This window comes from Drosophila suzukii, chromosome 2L (genome assembly GCF_043229965.1).
Source record: "Drosophila suzukii chromosome 2L, CBGP_Dsuzu_IsoJpt1.0, whole genome shotgun sequence".
Taxonomy (NCBI): Eukaryota; Metazoa; Arthropoda; class Insecta; order Diptera; family Drosophilidae; genus Drosophila; species Drosophila suzukii.
This window is the reverse complement of record NC_092080.1, coordinates 9,338,304-9,361,397: the sequence shown is the minus strand read 5'-3', so window position 1 is coordinate 9,361,397 and position 23,094 is coordinate 9,338,304. Positions and strand designations below refer to the sequence as shown.

General features: G+C 41.5%; 1 protein-coding gene across 7 annotated transcripts; it reads left to right on the top strand.

The window, feature by feature from the left end:
- Positions 1–15,668, top strand: RtGEF (Rho-type guanine nucleotide exchange factor). 7 transcript variants are annotated; one of them, XM_017086430.4, is made up of 9 exons: positions 9–439; positions 5,333–5,717; positions 5,775–5,975; positions 6,035–6,455; positions 6,539–6,778; positions 10,120–10,537; positions 10,886–11,134; positions 12,291–13,127; positions 14,614–15,668. In XM_017086430.4, the coding sequence occupies exons 2-9, from the start codon at positions 5,380–5,382 to the stop codon at positions 14,805–14,807; spliced, it is 2,898 nt and encodes a 965-aa protein (XP_016941919.3). In that variant the 5' UTR covers positions 9–439; positions 5,333–5,379; the 3' UTR covers positions 14,808–15,668. The 7 variants fall into 7 exon arrangements, with proteins under 7 accessions (XP_016941898.3, XP_016941919.3, XP_016941927.1 ...); XM_017086409.4 differs by lacking the exons at positions 12,291–13,127; positions 14,614–15,668 and adding an exon at positions 6,851–9,128 and having other exon boundaries at positions 1–439; XM_017086438.4 differs by lacking the exon at positions 12,291–13,127 and having other exon boundaries at positions 12–439; positions 14,611–15,668.
- The last annotated feature ends 7,426 nt before the right edge of the window (positions 15,669–23,094 follow it).

The window sequence follows — 23,094 nt, the reverse complement described above, 5'->3', positions numbered from 1 at the left end:
GCGTTTGCAGCCCTGGTTTTCTAGGTTTCTATTTTGGTCGTGGTGCGCTGTGTTTTATTTATGTTTGCCATGGGAAAAGAGTGTTGCTAAAAGTGCTTAATTAGGTGCACCTGGTGAACCAGAAGGGCGCTTCCAGCGGTTGACCCCAAGAACCCCAAATCGGCGCTAAAGTAAACAAGGATTTCGAAACACTTGCGAGCATAGTTCAGTTAGCATCGGCCAAATAAAACCGAAAATCGGGCAATAAATGGTGAAAAGCGTGCTCTTTTTGGTATATAACTAATGTGTATATTAATGATAAGGGTGAAACGGTCGCGAACACAACGAAACTAAAAGAAAATCTACTATTAGTCAGCGATCTATATTTGCTTTCAACGAACGACAAGGAACAACAACAAACGGAGCAACAAATGTTCGTTGAAACGAAACGCAGCTGAAGGTGAGCTGGAAAAATAACAATAAATAAACCCTTCAGACAGCTTGGCTAGCAAATGGGAAATGAGTCAGATTTTCCAATAACTATTCGTCTGGCAAAAGGTTCAGTGGCATCGGAAAATTAACCCCACCGCCCTGCGATGCGTCATCCAAGTAGAGGCATCTACAGACATCCCCAGTTAGGCAGCTACAGTACAACCTCCCCAAGTTGAACTCTCTAGCCTCTAGAACATAAATAGTTAAAGTCTTCTCTACAACTAAACTTAAATATCACTGAAGAAACCACTTTAAAAAATAGTTTTTGGTGTACTAGAATGGGTAGTCTTCGTATTTATCCCACTATAAGTAAATCGTCTATATAAAGAAAGATTTGAGTTCGTAAATATCAAAATATGAGTTCTCAAGTTTAATCAAGACGAAATAAGTCCTGATTAGTTGAACTACACACTACTACTACAACTGAAAAATAATGAATACTATTTTAAATAAAAAATTTATAAAGTAATTCATATTAAAATGTTAAGGAAAAACTATTTTAGAAACTAACTTGGTTGTTTTTTAGTTTTTAGCTCATAAGCATATTTAAATAACATCACATTTAGTTTCTTGATATATAGGTACCATTTATTTAGGATTGACTGTATGAATTTTTCTACTTTACAATATCCCATGTAAACCTTTGTCTAGAGAACAGATTTTGTACCTTTTGTTAAAGCTCTTCTGTATTTTCTAGACATTCCTTTTTCAATATCCAGCTCCTGTTGCCAACGTAATTTGTTGCCGGTTTTTGGAGAATTTCCTATGCGCCGTCTCCAAAAGGTCGACCAGGTTGAGGAGTCCGCCTGCATAATCCATTGGGTCAATAGCAATTCCCGTTCCTCCGGAAAAGTGTTTGTTTGTTAGCATTCGTTGTGAAAAGAAAATGCACAGCCGGATGAAGAAGGAGGCACGTTTCGAACCCTGCCACATGCCTCCCAATCCCCAATTCCCCCCATTGGATCCACAGAACCAACAAGCATCATTACCCGAACAATTTTGAACCGCTGCCAAGAGAATTTCCCATGAAAGGCGGTGGTAAACCGAATGCAGATTCATTCTTTTCATTACCCACAAGTGAGGTCTTGGTTTCGGCTTACAGAAAACTAGCAATTTAAAAAAAGCATCTAAAAGTAACTGCTTATATACAATCTTTCCTTCGTGGCTTTCTATTATAATCCCCATATATTTTAAAACAAGTCTAGAACCTAAACACAATTTCCTAGGGTAAAACCGAGTCGTATCTTCTTGCCCCAAACACTTTCCTCATTGTGCCTTATTATTGTTATTTTTGCGCTTTAATGAAAGCGTTTCAGAAATATCTGTATGTGGGTATGTACTTTCCCAAAACAAACCTTAAAAACAGCATTTCTTCATAATTCCGCTGTTGACCTCGTTTTCGGTATGTTGGCAATACTATTATTGTAGAACTTTGGATGCGATCCCCTCAAGCAATAGGAACTCCCACTCGCTCACCTCTTTTGTGTGCCCACGAGTACCGATGACTTCCACCGCCACTAGATATCTATAAATACGGCCAAGCAATCAAATTATATTATGTCTATATATCTGAGGAAATGCATCTCAAGTGGTGGGCTGTGCAGCCTGTAAATCTCGGTATTGACACATTGAAGGGGCACTATTGAGTGCAGTTCGTTTGAGATAGTAGGGATAGCGATCCGGATCCGGCCGTCACAAGATAGAACTGCATAAATTTGGTTTGTCTTTGGCTGGTTTTGTTTGTCTTTGCCCCTGACTTTGCCAAGAAAAACAAAGGCACAGCCACTCGCTTTTCACACATCTCTCTGCATTTTGTTTATGTTCTCTGTCGCCCCACGAAAATAAACATTCGGTGATTTGAGGTTTACCCCTCCGATGGCTGCGACGTTTTCTTCGTCAAATTGCGCATTTCCGGAAGACGTAGGACATCCATTTGATTTCTGCCTTTGGCGACAGATCGTTAATAACCAAGAGATCTCATATTTTTAGAGAGCGTGGGCCCAGAGTATCCGTATCTGTATCTGAATCTGCATCAGTATCTGTATCTGCATCTGCATCTGTATCTGTATCTGTATCTGAGGTTGCACTGCTGCTCTGCGCGGCGCCATGTGCAGTTTTAATGAATTAATTAAAATTTGGCTCTGAGAGCTTCAATGGGATGTTCACATACATATCTGCATTTGTGCATCTCTGTATCTGCATTTATGCATCTGCATATCTGACCTCCGCTTGCCTCATTTGGAGCACCTCCACCTACGGAAATTTGATTGTTGCCGGCCGTGGACTTAAAGTGATTTCAGGGTTATGCGATGCGGAGGGGAAATGGCATAGATTTGGCTTGGCTTTTGCATTGTTGCTATGAAGCAATTTGGCCAGATATTTTGTACATGGCAGCTTTAAAAATAGGAAATATAAAAAATCAAATTGGTTACATGTTTTTTATTTATTTGAACGATATGTCTTGAACATTAAATTATTATTATAATACTCCTAGACTTTGCAAATTTTCAATTGATGTTATACCAAACGTTTTCAAAGTAATAAAATGGGAAATAAACATTTTTAGCGTTCCCAAAGCCATAGTCCCATTAAAACCTCCATGCCAAGTTATTACTAAATGACAACATGTGTACGGCGAGATTGAAGATGATTTATTCCCCTAATATATGACAAAAACCACATTCCATGGACATGCCATATGAATCACAGGTCTAAACCAACAGGAAACGAACGAAACAGGTGAAAATATCACAAACAATTCACAAAGTGTTCTGACCAAGACCTACTTATATGCAGAAGTTCTCAATTGATGAGCGAATCCGCAAACATGGAGGATCCCACATCCAATGAGTATTCCGCATATATTTTGGCAAAAATATTTTTATGGGTTTTTTCAAAACACAAAGCAAAAGCATGTCGAGGAATGCTGGCTGCTGCTGCTGCTGTCGCTTATTTCTCAATGAAATAAAATTAAGATACAGCACGATCCCCTGAAGTCCCCGTTTTGGAGACGCAGATGAAAAGGTTGTCCCCGGATCCATATTTTTTGTCACATCTCTGTTGATTTTTCGTGAAAATATGCGATGTATCCGCTCAAAAACGCTTGACTTTAAGTATAGGTATATGTGAAAATATATTCGATTCTCTCACGATCTCGCCGAGACAGTGGGAAAATGAAAATGACGAGGAGAGTAGTGGCACTTTCGGTTGCCGTAGAAAATTCGGCTGCCATTTGTCGCCAGTCTTTCTGTATTTTCCGCTTTTCTCGCCAGTTTCGCTGAAGCAATGAACGCGTGCGGTGCAACGTCTGAAAGCAGCAGAAACGGCGGAAAACGGCAAATTTTCGTACAACAATTTATTGTTGAAAAAGTATATATCATCGGTCTATATAGTAGACTACAGCGGGTACATATAATCGAGTGTCTGAGTGGCGATAAAGAAGCGACAATTTAAAGGCATTTTCATGCGTGTGTGCAACCAAAACGTGACCTTGCCGCAGGGAAATTTTCTCGTTCTAAATTCCTGGGAATATCATCAGATTAAACTTGACAATCTCTTGGGAGCTGTAAAGTATTGGAAAAAACAAGTCGGAAGAGCCACCAATTTTTGGCCAGGTTCCCGTCTGCCATATGGGACTTGAGAGTCGCCGAAATGTATATTCTCGTCGGTTTTTTATTTTTAGTATCCCAGCAGGAAAAAAAAACATATTGGGCAAAATGAAAACATGTTATTCATAATTTTGAGTTACTCATTGCGGCGATGGCGCAAAAATGTGATCAATCTATTTATATGTAGTAGATTATTTTATTTGAACTGTATAGTTTCTTTAGATACAGTTTTTGCACACCAGTTAGTTATTTAATTCCTTCTACCATGATTGATGTCGGGTTTCTCTCCTAAGTTATTGAGAATTGTGACATTTATAGTGCCTATGTGTTCCTAATTCGAAATTCTGCCAAAAGTGGTTTATCGACTTTTATAATTGACTCACTTACTAATGACGAAATTCATGTACTTTTCCCATTATATATTATATGCCCATTTACAAGTTGTTGTCGCACATACAAAAGGTAATTTCAGTTTGCCATGGAACATCGAGAATTTATTGTGTGTAGTAGGTATTTTGATTTTTCAATGTCGCAGTACACAAAATATTCGGAGAATATTTTTGCAAATTTGCTTCTTTTTATAGATGACTGACTTCATGAATCGAATGCACTTGCCATCAGATTAAAAAAGTCCTACTCATTTCCGACAACGAAAGTGTTTTACGATTAGTATAAACATTCAGCGATTTGCAATATGTTGAAATCAAATGTTGATCTGTTAAAGAATTGTTCCAACAACACATAAGAAAACTGGCTCGTAAATGTTTTTAAAGAAGACATGGTCGTTGTGTATGATTTATATGTTGGCCTGCCCCCTTTTTTAAAATGATTTTACGACCCTAAACAAAATTATTTCTTTTCGCAATAACTGAGCGATTTTTACCCAATTTTTTTAATGGCTTTTCACAGCCTGTGTGACCTTGGCCGTAGTGTAGCGCGTACGAGTTTTCCAGGCACTTGTTCTGGGTTAGAAAAGAAAAACTCGGAGGGGAGTCGCCGGAAAAGTGTCAAGAAACTTGCGCACGCGTTTCTGATGTTTTGAAAATATTTTCTTTTCCTGGGGGCCATAATTATTGCTTTAGCCTTTGCCAAAAAGCTAGAGGAATTCCAAGCGATCGGCGATGATGTTGCTCATCGCTGCAATAATGCGTAGGTGCTTCTACATATATAGAGAGATATGCTGGCATATGCTATTCCATTGAGTAAATTGCCTGGTTGATATTTCAAGTTCAATACCCATTGCCTCGTTTCAGTTGAAGCAATCTAGTGCGGATCCGGTGCAGCCTTGAACAGCCCGACAATGGATCAGCCACTGGTGGTGCGGGCGGAGTACTCCTTCATGGGCAGCAACAACGATGAGCTGTGCTTCCAGAAGGGCGATGTCATCACGGTCACCCAGCGGGAGGATGGCGGCTGGTGGGAGGGAACGCTGAACGAGAAGACTGGCTGGTTCCCCAGCAACTATGTCAACGAATGCAAGGTGCAGCTGCCTCTGGCGGAGACCATAAGGCCGCCGGAAGAGATCCAGGAATACCGCTCTGTGGTGCTCAAAGATCTGCTCGACTCGGAGCGAGCCCATGTGGCCGAGCTGCAGGGTCTGCTCGAGAACTTCCTGGAGCCCATGCAACAGACGCAGATGTAAGTCATTAGCTGTTATTGTTGATTGAATTCGCAATTAATGTGTTCCCCTTACAGACTCAGCCAGGATGAGTACGCCCAGCTGATGTGCAACTTTGTGGAGATCGTGCGAACGCACGAGGATCTGCTCCTCCAGATCGAAGAGTGCAACGATCGAGTTGGTAAACTATTCCTCACGAGTGCTCCGCTGATGAAGAAGGTCCACCAGGCCTACTGTGCTGCCCATCCGAAGGCCATTGTCATTTTGGACAAGTACAAGTAAGTCTACTACGAGATTCTTAGTAGCAATCATGATGATTGTTTTCTTAACCAAATAGAGATGACCTGGAAAAGTATATGGAACGACAGGGCGCGGCCACTCCCGGATTACTTGTGCTCACTACGGGTCTATCGAAGCCATTCCGCCGACTGGACAAATACTCCGCCATGCTGCAGGAACTGGAGCGGCATATGGAGAGCAGCCATCCGGATCGTGGTGACACTCAGCGAAGTGTGGCTGTGTACAAGGACATAGCTGCCACATGCTCGGCCACCCGGCGCCAAAAGGAGCTGGAGCTGCAGGTGCTCACGGGGCCAGTGCGTGGATGGCAGGGTCAAGAGTTGAGCACCCTCGGGGACATCATTCACATGGGCAGCGTGGCAGTTGGAGCAGATCATCGCGATCGCTACTTTGTGCTCTTCCCGCAAACATTACTCTTCCTCAGCGTTAGTCAGCGGATGAGTGCGTTTATCTATGAGGTGGGAAATACTATAATTTACAATTAAAACCCCATTCGTTCTTTGTTTCTTTGATTACTTTAATAATAACACTTTTAACGCAGGGCAAACTACCCCTTACTGGAATCGTAGTGAATCGTCTGGAGGACACGGACGCGATTAAGAACGCTTTCGAGATAAGTAGCCCATTGATCGATCGCATTGTGGCCGTCTGCCAGGGTCCGAACGAGGCCAACAAATGGGTGGAGCTGCTCAATGCCAACAATCCCAGCTTGCCAATGGGCATTAAACGGCAACTGAGTAACCTGAGCAACTCCTCGTCGGGACACCTTAATGCCGCTCATGTAAGTAGTGTAATCCCATCTCAATTATCTTTATTATCGTTTCGTTTTGGCAACACTTTGAATTATGAGCAGCTAAGTCAACATTTGGATTCACGGGGCTACTGCACGAGGTTCTCGCTTTGTGCATACTACTCCGGCCCTCCGTGTCATGTGCGTCCACTCCGTGTGACTCTTCCGCCTAGCAATTACCCACCCACATCTCCGTACGCCAATCTGAGTGCCCACTTTGCGAGGCTTGTGAAAAGCGGAGGATTGAGGAGTGCCATCGTAAAGATGCTGCTATATCCACAGGCTCGCCAGAGCATCGATCTCAAGCGGATTGCTTTGCGCAAGAAGCGCTGTCACAAGGCGGCAGCGAAATTAAAGGATCTCAATACCAATCAGGACTCGGGACAGTCAGAGCTGGAGCGTCAGGATGCCATCGAACTGCCCACGGACTCGGAGAGCTACGATGATGAATTTGAAGATGATTTTTTGCATTCCTGCGACTCGGATCCGTTTGAGTATGTGCAGTTTTACCAGAACAACCGCAATGATTCCATGTACAACTCCACGGGCACTTTTGTGGACCATGGCACTGGTCCCAGGCGGCACTGTTCTTCTATTAATCTCATCAAATTGGATTCTGCTGATACGGACGACGTCTTAGCACAAAACGAGTTGAAAAAGGAGTCGCTTATTATAGGATCCAGGGCTCTCAGAGCCTTGGCTCGCAAGTCCACGACTCGGAACTCCAGTGTGCACACATCCACGGCAACTCTGGAGTTGGGAGTGGGTGGCAGCATAACCAACTGTGTGGAAGAGGAACAGAAACTGAAGTTAAAGCCATCATTCTCTTTGCAACAACAGAGCTCCGATGCCAGTTCCATGTATGGAGCTAGGCTAGGCGGAGCCTTCACGGCCTGCGAGAACCTGGCCAGTATGCCCGATGATCTCAGCCGGGAGTCGAGTGTCCAAGAGCCACCCACTCCACTGCCAGCTTCTCCGACAGAACGGCACAGCATGCCCACCATATTTGTGGGCAATCGCTTTAATCAGAGCAAAAATACCGAAGTCTATGTGCCCACGTGGCGGGATCGCCAGGAGATGCAAAACCAGAGTGTGGATGCGGAACAGGAGGAGGAGTTGCACTCTAGTTCCATGGATCTGCCCGCTGCTTGTCGCACTGCTCCGGATAAATTGCAAGCAGAGCTGCTTTACAACTATGACGAGGTCTTAGCGAATCCTCAAGAGTTGCAGCGGGAGCTTACGCCTTATCCTGGGCATAATGTCAAATCCGACAAGCGGGTTTCCCACAAGAGCGACAGTCCCTCGACGGGAAATTCCAAAACAGATCCAAATCCCGCTGCAAGAAGTAGTTCCACCACAGAGCTCTGCATTGATACCTCCTCGAAAAAGCGCAATCCTCAGTCCCAGCAAAGTAGAGATTCCATTAGACGCTGCATCAGCTATCAGTTCCTGCAGATGTCCAATCGCCAGCCGCCTCCACCACCACCTCGAAGGGACCCGGATCTCCACTTGGACACGAAATGTCGCTGCTGCGAGAGCTCCCAGTGTCCCAGTCCTCGATCGAGTGATAGCGGAATGGCGGGCAGTTGCACTATTACTTCACCGGATCCCCCCAACCCGGAAACCTACTTTCCCACGGAAGCCGCAGGCCGCGATATGCTGGATAATGTGGAGCCAGAGAGGTTTGATGTGTGTGGAATGTTCAGAGATAAGTTCCTTACGCCAGAGGCCACTCAAGATGTTGCCGAGGCACTAGAGGAGCAGACTCAACTTCCAGATGAGCCCACAACGCCGACCAACCACAAAGAAGAATCTACCTGCATAAGCTCTGCCCAAGTGCAAGTAAACACGAGGAGTATTTTCCTGCCGTCCAGCTCGAGCATGGATGAGACCAACAGGAATGTTCCGTCCAATGATCTCTTATGTAGCTCGAGTTCCACAGGTCGGCTGGGACCACAGGCCACCTTTCGTTCAGGGATGTATGCACACTGGTGGAAGAAGGAGCGCCTGCCGCCTGAAGTGGTGCGCGGCATAGCCCTCGCATACAACAAGAGCCTGCCCTCCAAGGACTCAAAGGACTCGGGGTCGGTGTGCTCCAGCTGCTTCTGTTCGCTGGGAGCCAGCGATTACAGCGAGGGCGCGCTTTACTGCTCAGTGTGTCAGAACTGCGCTGACTACTACAACGGCAGTGCCACCAGCACCACCAATACCACCACCACCACATCCTCCTCCAGCTGCCCACTGTGCAGCGAAGACGAGGGCATGATCGCCTCCCTCCACGATTCCTCCTCGCTCGATTGTCCTATTTGTACGGGCCGCAATGCCTCCGGAGCCGAAGAAGGCAAGCAAACCGAAATGGATCGCCGGCCAGGTGATGCGAGGATCCCTGTCGTTTGGCATCCGGTATTCCTGGCCGGCGGCGTTTGTTCCGTGCACGTGTTCCGTTTAATTGTTTTGTAAATTCGTTTTGCTCAATCATGTTCCTTATATTCAAAAACCCTAATGCTCAGACCAACTAGCAAACCATTTGGCCAAATGCAGCACGTCCAAAAAAAAGTCACCATTCGCATCCACAGAATGCTTCCTCATCACTACATCCTTTGACTAACCCAATGCGAGTTCATTAGTTGCTCAAAACTCGAAAATAATGTATTACAGAAAAATGAACTAAAAACTTTGTAAATATTTAATAGAGTTCTTTGCCAAGAATTTTGAAAACATTAGGCTTAAATTAGGGCGTTTTTAAAATATACTTAATAGCCTTGAAACCCAAATGTAGTTTGCAAAAATTTATAAAATATGGTCGAGTTAATATGCAAATATAAAAATAAGAAGCTTTTGGCCACTAGTCGTAGATGAAGTTCAGTTCTGTATTGTTCACATATTCCTAAGGATGTAAAGTGTTTAAAATATTAGGGCTTATTAGTTCAAAAAGGCAATTCCTATTCCTCCCACGACTGCATTATCATTGATTTTAAAATTGAGTTGAAATGTCATCCGTCCAAAAGCTAAACGAATTACAAAACATTTATCTAACGCTCAGCAACACACAAATTCGAACAGTGAATGAAAATTCAAAATCAAAAACCAAACAAACGCATTCGATTCGATTTGCTTGCCGCGCTTTGCTCGCTGCAGGATTTGCCTGAAGGACCTGCCTCCGCCTGCCGTTGTACGTTTTTCTTGTTGTCATTGAACTGCTGATCCTGTTGATGGCGGTTCACCTAGATATTCTCCGATCATAAAACTAACTTACAATATTTCATAATGAGTTTAGGTTACATTTTTAAGAAATCTTTGTTTAATTGAGATTTTTTTCTTCTGATTTCCAGATGTCGCCGCCGTCGAACCACAGCCTGCTCTTGCCAACCGGAGGTCGTCCGCCGGCCACGCCCAGCAGCATCCCGCCCAGCGGCAACACAGGCGGGAGCAACAGCCACCAGGGATCACCGGCCACCAACTCGATGTCGCATCACAAACGGAGCCAGTCCTTCAACCATCATCTCAGCTACAATCAGTACACGCCCACTCAGCCTCCACCACATCATCTGCATCCACCACAACCACCAAGTCTGCCAAGTCATCTGGGGGCAACCGCCCCCAGATCAAGTTCAGTCCAGATACCAAGCAGCAAGATAGCAGCTCCAATCCTGGCGTCATCCATGGACGGCAGTCCAGCAATTCAGGGAGCAGCGGGAGCAGCAGCGGCGGGAATGGGGGTGCCAAACGCAAGGAAAGGAAGCACAAAGGGTGAGAAATCGATTTCTAAGCTTTGATCAACTTCAGTCTTAAAATTAAGGAAATCCTCTAGTTTATCTAATAGGAATAGAACATTTTGTATACCTCTAAACTTATATTACAAATGGTATTTGTATCACATTTTTTAGTTCGTCGTCTGATCAGTTTCAAATCCACAAAAATAATGTATAATTTTAAAGATACCAATAGAATTTTGTAAAAATATGCATGTTAATTGTTTATACATAGTTAAGAGAGTACTTGAATTTTTGGTTTTACAAAATTAATTTCATTTTTTTATCGTTCATATTATTTACTCTCGGAAGCTTTAATTTCTAAACTGTCTGTTTTAATCCTCAGCTAACTGGACCATCAGCTGCCTGCGTCCCACGCCGCCGTTGCGGCCCAGTTTGTTAAATGCCACGAGCGGATCGGGAAGTGGCAGCGGTGGGAGTGGTGGCGGCAGCAGCAGCTCCAGCAATGCCCTGGCCAGCTACTGCAGCGGGAGAAAGAACCAGCCCACCTTCGAGGAGGACGCCCTGGTGCTCCGGGTGTTCGAGGCCTATTGTGCCGCCTACCAGAACAACGCCAGGAACACCATCCACTCGGGTAAGTGGCGCCGGCCATCCCAGATGTGCTTCATCTAGCTGTTAGGATATTCATGTGCTCCCGAATCAAGTTTGTTTATCATTTGCTGAAGAATAAGAGCTAAACATTGTTAGCTGATTTGCTTATTTACCACACACTCACACAAAACACACAGTTGTAAAATCCTCACACACAAACACAAACTCACCTGAAAGTCTAGGCGCTAAAAAACCATCATTTATCATTTTGTTGGTTCTGTTGCTCTATCTCATGGTTTTATTCATTTTTAACAAGGCATTGCACTAAACCAAGAAGAATTTTCCAAATTTAACCAAGAATATTGTATTAGGCTTAGTTGAACCTTTAACTTTAAGCTTACAAATTGTTAACCAATTACCAAATTATTTTTAAGAGAAACGATTGATTTTTTAGTTTTACTATTGGCCATTGATTTCGTTTTAAGATCCACAAACTCAACTCTGCAATTGGTGCTAAGCAGCGCGCAAAGGAAACCAAAGTTTTTTGCATTACATAATGTCAATTATTCTGTATTTCTATTATTATTTGTACTGACCTCAATTGAATTTGATATATTATGTTTCTTACTATAAATAAATCTTATTTTTGTTACCCCATTACCCATGTAAAGTTTAGTTTAATTTATTCCTACCGCCGATTGAGCCTCTTCCCATTCCCATTTCCAGGCCCAAAACAATCCCATATCGACTAATTTATAATTACCATTAAAAGGCTGCACACTCTGTATATATGTTGAAAATACGGTTGGAGGTATTTGCCTTAACCATTTTTGCACACTCACCCCACAATCCTGATTCTAGTCACTGTAACTGGTTTTTGTTGAGATAATGGTACTGGTATATTTTTCGTTTATCCCCTGGCCGCTTTTCCCATTTGGTGTCGTACTCATCCTTGTAGTAAAATACTATCCATTGATCCCATAACCTCGCTTTATTCACCCCCTACATAAGATTGTTGTGGTTGTCTCCTTGTTTGGCGTTGTGATCTTGTGATCTTTTTGGTTTTGTTCTATGGGTTTTTGGTTCTCCTTGCGTCCCTCCTGTTGTCGTTGTTGGTATTTGGTTTTTCCGTTTCTTCAAATCTCTTCATTTTCTCTCTCTCTTTATTCCAATCCGACCTGATCCAAATCGATCTATAGCCTTGCAACCCTGGACACCGTGTCTGCCCATCCGCGGTGGCAAGCTGAAAACGAGCAAAACCTTCTCGACCTCCAATCCACAGCTGCCTTTCGTGGCCAATGTCGGCAACTCACCCTACCTCAATCAGCAACATCTGCACCAGCAGCACTTGCAGCAGCAACACCTGCAGCAGCAGCAACAGCAACAACACTCTGCCGGCAGTTTGAACTCTTCCTTTATTTGGCGCGAGGCGAGTCCCAACAACTTTAATCTGTACTCCAGTTCGGTGTCTTCTACGCTGAATTCGACTCCTGCCCAACGCTACTCCTTATCCGGAGCAGGAGGAGGAGGATCGCCGTCCATTAAGGATTACCAGAGAGCCCTATCGGAGGAGAGGGCCACCAGGAAGTCCTTAAATCGCCTGAAAAGTGGCTTTGGATCCGGATACGACAATGTTTGTACTTCACCGCTGCTACCGAGGAAAAACAAACCGTCACCCAAATTGGTGGCCCAGCAGACGTACCAGAGATCCCCGAGCAATGCAACCACCACCACCACAATAGTAAAGCCGAATCCGGCGGGGCACCCAGGACTCTACGATCGCCGGCTGAACCGATCCTTCGAGACCTCCACTTCGCATCGCTATGCCGGCTATGGAGCCGGTTATCTGATGAATTGCGGCGGAGCCTTGCGGACCAGTACGCTCCAGAGGAGCACTCCTCAACTGGCCGGTGGAGAACGATCGGATGACAGCGATTTGGAGCGGGAACTGCTGCGGAGCAATGGGGCAGGTCCCTCGGCGAATTTGGAACTCAATGCCGATGGCAGCAAACGGCAGTCGGGCAGCTGGTGTTGCGGTAATTTTGTGATGAAACAGTGGCGCAAAATCAACCATGTTTGAGTCTGGGCTTGGGGCGTCATCATGCCTTCATCAGTCATCCGCATCGCATCCGCATATCGCATCCCGCTGCTCCAGCTCCAGATACAGATGCTTTGCTTTGAATGCGCTCTGTGTGCAAATCTTTATTGATTTTTAGTTGATTTACTGGCTGCGCAAAGCTTTCAATGCCACAAGCCTTAGATTCTAGACCAGCGATCTATATAAAGTTGTAAGCGAATGGACAAATAACTTGTATTCCTTTTGATTGTCTTAGCCTTAAGCTGCGCCTTGATGTGTCTGCGGGGAAGTTCGCCCAGCTGATTGGTGTGCCAAGACCTATATTCAATGCATATCCGGCAACTGAGCGAATTTCACTGCGTATAGACTATAACTAGAATTTGTGCTTAGCTTATATTGATTTACATCTAACTTAGCTTATTATTAATATGTAATCTGTGAAAAGACTTGGCGAAAAAGAAACTAGTTTAGATGCTATTCGAAGGAAGATGCTTGCCACTGAAGTGCAACTAAATTTTGGAATTTAATAGACTTTAGTTCAGCTAAAAGAAGGCAGCTGAAACAGAAGGGCTTTAGATTTCCGTCCACGGCTTTGGAAATTCTATTTTTTTACTTGGCCAAACGAAAGTGGAACAAAATGTTGCCATAGGAAACACAAATGTCCTTATATGCCATAGTCTAGACTATTTACTAAGTATGCTCGTAATTCTTAATGCATCTGTGTTTTTTGGAGAACATCGACCCAGTGAGTTTTGTATTTAAATGTGCGTTACCTGCCTAGAAAGCAATTAAATCAAAGAGTGTGCAATGTGTAATCAAAGAGTGCGCTTTCAATGTTAGCCATAGCTAGATTCAGCAACTAAATCAAAGTAACCAACTGTTGTGCATTATTGACCGCAGGATAAACCAACTTAATTTGTAAGTGTTTTGTGAAAAACGTTGTCTAACCAAATGAACTACTATATACTCTACTATTAACCAGTTTATACGTTTGTACTGTAATTGAGTTGATATTTGTCGACAAAAGTGAGAGATAACTCAACGAATTGAAGCGAAACATTGAATAAAATCCTTTACAAGACGAATCTCCCTTTGTTTGCCTGTGTGGTTCTGTGTTTTGATGTTTGTTAATATAGAAATATATATTTTTAAACTTCTAGAGTATCCCATAGATTGATATCCCGTAGTTGGATTTAATCGAAATGTCCTCAGCTATAGATCCTTAGTCATAGAATGTTTTAAATATACACTATTTATGTTTTCCTAGCAATAGCTTGAATTATATTTTACGCCTAAACATATTATTATACCCGTACACAGTCATATTTTGTACATTGCCATCAAACCACTCTGATCCCCTCATCCGATCTCTTACACACAACACTAACATATTCTGTTCTCTGTTCGATTTTCTTTTTTCCACCAACACACAAATCGTAAAGCAGGCCTTGAAAACGAGGATATGACCCCAACATTGCGCCAACTGTGGACCGCCATCAGGCAGATGCAGCAGGACATGTCCCAGATAAAGCTGCAGATCAACGAGGAGCGGGCCCTGCGAGCCGATCTCCAGCAGCTGCTGATGCAGCATTTGGAGACGAGCAGCGTGAGCAGCGGGGCCAACACACCCAAGTGTTGACTATGCAAGTGACCGGGTTCTGGAGGGGATTCCCCAATCCCAATACATCGAAACAATACCCGCCGCCGCTTTTAGCTTTAATCCTTTTTTTTAGATACTTTTACTTTGCATCTCCCGGGGGGCAGTGGGTCAATTACCAAAAAATTATCTACAAATGGACTTTATGAATCGTATATGGATTGTATTTACCGAAGTACTATTATATGTGTATGTATATTTGTGAATGGACAATATGCCGATTGTGTGTAAAACTATTTAACAGATCTTTCTATCTATCTTGCTTCGTTTTTTCTCATCCGATCTGTCTGGGGCGTTTGTAAAATCTTCAGAAATTTAAAAGCAGAAATTTAATATCTTACTGCATATTTAAGTCCTGATAAATGGCTAACATCCGAAAGGATTATTTTTCAAAACACTAAACTCATATTAAAAAATTTACGACATTGAAAAAAAAACCATTAAGAAGAATGTTGCTCTTAAGTTTCTAAAGATTTCCTCAAGACAACCGCTTATATAATAATTATTTCTAATGCCTACATTTAATCTTCATTGTAATAGTCTAGCATAACATGCACTTTGCATTGGCATAGATTTTACATACTTTAGTTTATAACAACATTTTATGACGTTGCTGCCATGCAACTCTTAAAAGCTGCTTGTGTAAGTTATGAGAATAGATAGACCCAGTTTTGACCCTTGTTTGGAAGGAAACTTAAAATGGATAATGCAAAATTATAACAAAATGTGCCAATACTTTAGTAAGCTGCAACAACGTACGAAACATCGCTCAAAGAAAGTTGTATTTACGTATTATACCTAGAACATTTATTGGATAATATATACACACAAAATGTAAATGAATCTGAGGAGGTTTTCATTGAGTTATCACATTCTCGAGCAGCAGCACCTGGAGATTGCAATCGGAACGCACATAAGCAGAACAGAAACCACTCCGGATCCTAAGAATGCCTAACGATTTAACGAGTCTAAAACAATGTATAACCGCTATCGCTTGTCTGACAATTTTGCTGAATAATTCGGAATGCCAGGGGGATTTTTCTACTCTGCTTCGTGCAACTGGAAAGAGGAAACCCATGTCGGACTGCTGGGGAGCATAATGAGATTGCAATCAGTCAGCGGGAAAAGGCGGAGGCACCGGCGGCGGCGGCAGATGGCGACAAATGAGCAACAAACCACGTCAAGACCGAGCGACATTGTTGGCAAAACAATTTCAGTGTGTCAGTAAGGATTTGAGAACAATGCTGGCTGGCTTTGGCTTTGGCTTTGCTGGATGGCTGGCTGACTTGGCCGGAATGTGTCACTTCCACTTCCTGGCCTCTTTGGGGCCGTGGAACCCTGGGTGCGAACAAACTTTGGACTTGCGGATGCGAAGGCTTGCGGAAGTTCTCGCATGCAAGCTGCAACAACAAGATTATAACTCCCCTGCTTGTTGGCCAAAATTTATTGCAGTTGGTTAACTAACTAACTAAACGGTTAGATATTGTGGCACCTCGGCCCTCAGGCTACACTCTCCAGTTTTAATGACAATCATTAGTGCCTCTGCTCTATGGCTGGCTTGCCTTTCCTATTTTCCACCTATTAAATTATTAATAATTAGCAATTACTGCTCGGTTAGCAATTTATCAAGGCCTACACGCAGAGATTGAGGATGATGGCAACTTGGATGGGGTTGGGGTAAACCCATAAAATAAAACCGTAAAAATATTATTATATTGATAATTTATTCCACTTTGTGTGTGTTTAATGAACCTCTTTAAGCTGACTAGGTTATAAATAATGCCTTTATGCGAACTGAGATATTATAAAGTATAATTAAAACACATTAAATAAATATTTTCTATGTTATATTATTATTATCCATGAAAATTTCCGACGAGAGCAAAATTATTATTATATATATATATAATAAAGCTAATTATTTTCTTTTTTAAACTGTTTAATTAGCAACTAGCGTCGATTTTTCTGCGTGTAGCGAGGTAATGCCTGCCACAATCCCATCAATTCATCCTGTGGCTTCACCGTCCTTAGTCGACTTACAAAATAACAGGCCTGAGTGCCTCGTCAGGTAGGGAAAATAAAACTGGCTCTGCACTAGAATTAACTCTTTTAGTCGCAGCCTCCTAAAGTCTTAATAGACCCCCAGCCGCTCCACATAATCCACCTGGTTCGCGCACAGCTAACCCATTTTCAACGCTAACCCGTGGATGTCAGCATCCCAATTTCATCTGCTGCTAACTCTGGCCTCAAATGTGAAATTATAATGTAAACCGCAATATCTGTATTGCATATGTAGCAGTTGTGTTTTATGGCTTGTCTCATTTGGTTAACCCCATGGTTGTTAGTAGTCAAAAACATATTATTACATATAAATATATCCACTGACATTTAATATTATTTGTGGTCTCGGTTTGTTTAGAGAAATTTGCAGTTTTCATTTAAATTTGCCTTCAGCTCTTTGGTTTCACTTTTTGGGGAAAAGTGCTGGTAGTTAAAGTCAGTAAACTACTATTAATTCTTGTAAATTATGTTTTGCAACACCTCCGATTTTTTCAGTCCTAAAGTGGAATAAATAAATTACTTTAAAGCAGAGACAGTAAGTTACAGCTAGATCATTTGTCATGCTTAATTACCCGGTGGAATACAATTTCCTATTCTGGTATACTACTAATTATTTTTCATTATAATGAGATACTCCCTTTGTTCAGTTTTTGGCCAGAGTTCTTAAAATTCAAATCAGAAAGAAGCACGAAATATTAAATCTTTAAATTAATATATAGATGTAGATTAAGAAAATCCGGTAGGTAAATTATAGCTTAAGACTGACTTAACTGACTTTTCTTTGCCAAGTTCATTTAATTACAGGTTAAGTTGGCTACACTTGGAAAAATACCTATAAAATAAAATCTGAACGTTATAAAATCTAATTAGTATTTTCGAAATATATTTAATATTTTTACCTGGGGTTTGTATGATATTGTTAAAATTCTTTGGGATAAAAATATTTGTCTTTCGTCATCTGGTATGCAGGCTAAATTAACATCTCTTTGTAAGACTTCGTCTATGATGACACGACAAAACTTTTAATCTTTGAGCTTTTATTTCTGAAAAGTGTAGTGTCTCAACATGATTATAGTATTTACTTACCAGCTAATTATTTGGAGCTGCTTGTTCAACAGCCTTCTGATCATCATCATCATCAGAAAGCCCCAGGTCGTCATTTTTCACATTGCATGTGATTTGTGGCCGAGATTGAATTTAAATATTGAATGCTCAAATGCTCATGACTCGAATTCGAAGTCGCATGATGGTATTAGCCAACAGCAGCCTAGAAACACTTTTCCGTGGCTGAGCATACTGTACGACCCACATTGGCCACCACATCCATCGTCAACAGCTCATCATCTCCGGTAATCGTGAGTAGCCTAGCGGTATAAAATCAGGCGAAGACAGAACACAACCCATCATCGATACTCGTACTCTCGTTTGCATCGGCATACGTATACGCAGCGTTGGCTGGCATCAATATGAATGGCTCAATTCGATCGGTGCCAATGCAATGTGATGCTTCTAACCCAATTCACGGACCACGCTAAGTTTTTCTAATGTCTGATGACTTCTAAAGTACCTGGATACACTGAAAAGATAATTTACAATTTTTTTAAAATTGTATGTATGTATAAAATGGATTTTAAAATCCATTTTTTTCTCACTGATATAAATTACAATTTTAGTAATATTACATTTATTTCCCTGCATTTTGTTCTGTGTAAGCTTTTCTAAACCTATGTTTATAGGGCAAGACTATTAAAAAAGGCTTACCTGCCCACTGTGCTCTGACATTTGTCAGCAACCATTTGGCACTGCTTTTTGGCCCGAAGTCCAACCACCAATGTGGAGCGGTGGCTGAGCTCTAATGGTTCGTGGTCCATCTCCGGCTCCATCTGCGTTTCCATCACATGTGACCCTAATTACATTCAAAGCGAGCGTGCCAGCTTCGGGACACATCGGGTATATGTATTATTGACTGGTGTTATTAATGCCCAACGAAAGCGCGTTTGACACCAACTTTCTGCACTTTCCGCACGCCAAATTTTAACTAATGAACACTGTGTTGCAGAGAAGAGTTTGAAAATAAGCAACACTCAATATTTATTTTCTTAATAACCCCAAAACAGCATAGGGTTGATATAATTATTAATAAACATAAGTTTAACAAACAGACAAATAAACATGCTCGATTTATTTATGGTACAAACCCATTTTTAATTTTTATTATTTTTTTGAAATACAACTACTTTCCTTAAAATACCAGTTTTAATATTTGAAAAATGCTAATCAATCAAATACAATCTAAAACCAAAAACAGTTCTTAAATAGTGACAAAGGTAAAGTTATATCTTCATTTAAGTATACTTATACATTTAGCTGAAGTCTTAAAATCTTAGATTTAAAAAAAAAATGCGTTTTGAAACCGTTCGATTGCATTAATTTTGGGAGCATAGTGCCGCCAATAAGTCAGCACCCAAGGGGGCTTTCGAACCGCTAGATGAGTGATCGCGATGCAATTTGCAGCGCCTTTAATTACACCTGTCTGTGCTCGCACGTCGAAAATTAAAAGCAAACAATGGATACGTTGGAGGTGGCCATATCGCGGGTTTACTATATATAATAACGGAACCTGCGAAACGTTGCGGGATGTGAAAAGCAAATTCGAAAAGTGCAACGGCAAATTGCAGTGCGCATGCTCAACGATCGCCGCTAAGTAATCCCCCCTCCACATACTTTTACCGCCACTCCATCGACAGCACTTTCATTTTCACGCTCACCCAACTCACAGCTCGCGCACAATGGAGCTTATTAATCATATAATTATGTCGGCCTATGTTGGGGCCTGATTAATGCTCGGTGTAGAATTAAGTTAGTAAAACGTTGGCATTGTCTGCTGTTTGTTGACGTCTCAGTTCCATTCTCCTTCATTCGACTGTACAGCATTACTTTTTATGGATCTTCCAGGGTTTTTGGCTTTCTGGGTTCATGGCTCTTTAAAATCAGACGCAGCGTGATACGGCTTAAAGATTTGATAGTGAAATGGGCATTCTTTATGGTGCATTGGGAGTGGGAGAGCTGACGTCGCCCTTTAGGAATGCAAAGTGAAAATTCTGGGAAAAGCACCTCTTGGGAAAAGTTCGGATTAGTTTACTAAATAGTGAGTTTCTCGTGTACGAGTTGTTGGTAAAATATATATATTCTTAAGTGAGGAAGCACCAAAAGAACTTTTCTGGAAAAGGTCAGAATTTAAATAATTTATTTGAGAACTCTGGAAGCCACTTATAAAAGTTATAAATGGCTGGGATAATATAGCTCAGGAAACACTTAAAAAAACACAAAAAATATCTTTAAACTTAAATGATTTCTATATAGATTATTTCAAATTATTTAAAAAATATTAAAGAATATAAATTATCTAGCCATGTGGCTTTTAAGTTATTCAAATGTAGTTACCTAGAAACTACAGAAATAAGTCGTTTGGGAAGTTATTTTTTTAAAAAGAAACTTAAGAGTTTCTTTCTTAGCTATTTGCACAGACTTTTTTTAATAGAAATTCACTTAAGTTGTAGATTTGGAATTCCCTTGCCCGTCACATTTTAGTGAATCGAAATCATTTCTCTTGGATCTACTAAAACTCAGGCAATGTTAATTGTGCAGCTTTCGGCGATTATCTTTGAATAGGTTTCACAGAGACCCATTAGGCTATAGGTATAGCCCGAAGAGCGAGGAAAGCAGCAAAGCGGCCCAAATGAGTTTCATCGGGCCACAGATTTAATGGCTCAAACCCATTTAAGGCGGCTTACTACACTTTCGCCCTGCGCCCAATTCCGTTTATTTTCTTACCTTTTTTGCTCGCAATTATTTCAAGAAAGAGTTGGAAATTGCAAGCAAATAAAAATTAGTAAGACCTGGCAAAATAAATAAATCAGGGAGAGAAGTACGAAGTACGAAGCTCAAGTGGGCAGAGCAATTGTGTGGGAATCTGGAGCAGATTCAATGGGAAAATGACTTAATGCGGAGTGGAGTGTAGGGTTCAGGGAACACAACCACGAAATGGCACAGAGATCTCCCACAATTTGCACAACTCTCTAGTCCCGAGGCTTTGGTTCCGCAGAAAGTCCATAATAGAGCGTCGGCAGTAATATGCCGAAACTAACGGGTGTCGCATAGAAATCGGAATTAACCTAAGTACCCCCGCAGAATATCACTTCTAGTGCTTTACTCCTTGTTTTTCAGTCACTTTCCGCCTCCACAACACTGACAAAAATATGCTTTCATGTTCTTGTAATAGAAAAATCACAAAAAAAACAAAAGAGATGAGTGCCTGAGTAAGATTTACGAGTTATATTATTTAAACAAAATTATTAAAAATATATTTTAAACAAAGTAAAAATTATTCTGCTCTCAAATTATGCTAGGATTAGATTTTATTGTCAACTTGGAATAAATTCAGATATAAAATGAAAGTATATTTAAATTTTAATTAAAATTTGTATGACTGTTAGTTATTGAGTAAAACAAACCTATTTTTTTTTAAACTATATTAGTTTCCCTCAGTGCAACTCTTCTGGTCCACTCCATTCTTTTTCCATCTTTTTTTTGAGAACGGTAAATTGAAATACGCAGTTGATTAGCAGGGGCGGGCCCAAGGGGGCGTGGCTAGTTAGTTTCTTCTGGCCGTGACCGCCGCCGTTGTCACTCAGAGTGGCCCAAAACGCACGCTGGAATTGGCCAGGCCAGCTAATTTCAAAGGTAAGCGCGTCAAGAACAGTTATGAGCTCCGAGCCGAAATGGAATGGCCATTCTGGGGAATGGGAAATGGGTATTGGGTATGGGAATAGGAATGGGTTGGCCATGACCATGGCCAGGAATGGGCCAAGATGGGTTGCGGTGGGCCGGGACCGATGAACCGCCTTGGGATACCGCCAGCCACTCGCAAAAAAACGAGACGAGCTCAAGAAAGATACTTTAAAATGTGCTTAAAAATGCGCGATGGCTAAAAGCGATGCGTTGTGAAGGAATGGACTCGACATAAAACTGGTATATAAACTGATGGCCCGAAGAACATCGCAGCGGTGTGATTTTCGCATTCCCAACTTGTTCTTAAAAAAGAAATAACATTATAAAATGACTTAAGAATTTCCTACAGGTAAAATAAGGAACTAGTAAACATTTTTATGGGAAATGTCAAATAATTGATAAACTATCTAAAGTATATTTTACTATATTCAAAGTACTTCTTTTTATCTGGTTTATTTCTGTTTGTCCATGTCCCAATAAATATTTTATAATTTCTTCCTTAACAAAGTTTAAGATATATTAATTTTAATTCTTAACAAAAGTTGTTGAAAAAGGATTTAAATAATGTTTTGATTTAATTTTATTTTGATTAATTTTCCTCACAATATATACTCTGTATAATCTTGGTTTAAAGTGTATTAAAAGAGGACTACAAAAAATTACGCGTGCGACGCATTGCGACACCGAGAACGCTATTTGGGATTGGATTGGGAATGGGCTGGTTACGGTTACAATGGTAGTTGCAGATGTTGCTGTTGCAGGTTGCAGTTGCAGATGTTGCTGCTGTACTTGTACTTGGAGTTGCTGCGGCAACCGTTGCGCTTCAACTGCGGCCATGCATCAAGTTGGTTGCGAATTCTGCACGCCGCGGCGTCAGATACAAATACTAAACTTGATAGAGACATAACTTGCATGCAGCGATGCAGGAAATCAGCGGAAGGCCAACAACAGCAATGCCCACAGCAGGTGCATATATCAAAGTGCACAGAAAGATCTCTATATTAATTTTTATAAGTTCAAATTTTTAATTTTTAACGAACATGCTAATATATTTTTACAATTTCAAATTTGTAATTTTGAAGAACATGCTAAGAACATCTCTAAGTATGTTTACTAAAGGGTCTAAAGGCAAGAAGTTCCGTAGGTAAAACTTGAACACAAAATACAAACTAAACCTTAGAGCTCAAAATAGGATTCCCGTTTTTTTAAAATTCACTTAACCGATTTTATTAAATTTCGCACTTGAAAGGGTCCTGTTTTTTTCTCACAGTGCACGGCTTTAACCAGGCTTGCAGTTCGCAGTTTGTGGTTATAGCCTAGGCCTTTGGATCTGGGCCTGGCACTTCCACTTGTTATTCTACTTCGGTTCTCCTGCGCGGTGCGTGAGGGGAATCTTGGCGAGAAATGGAAAAGAAAA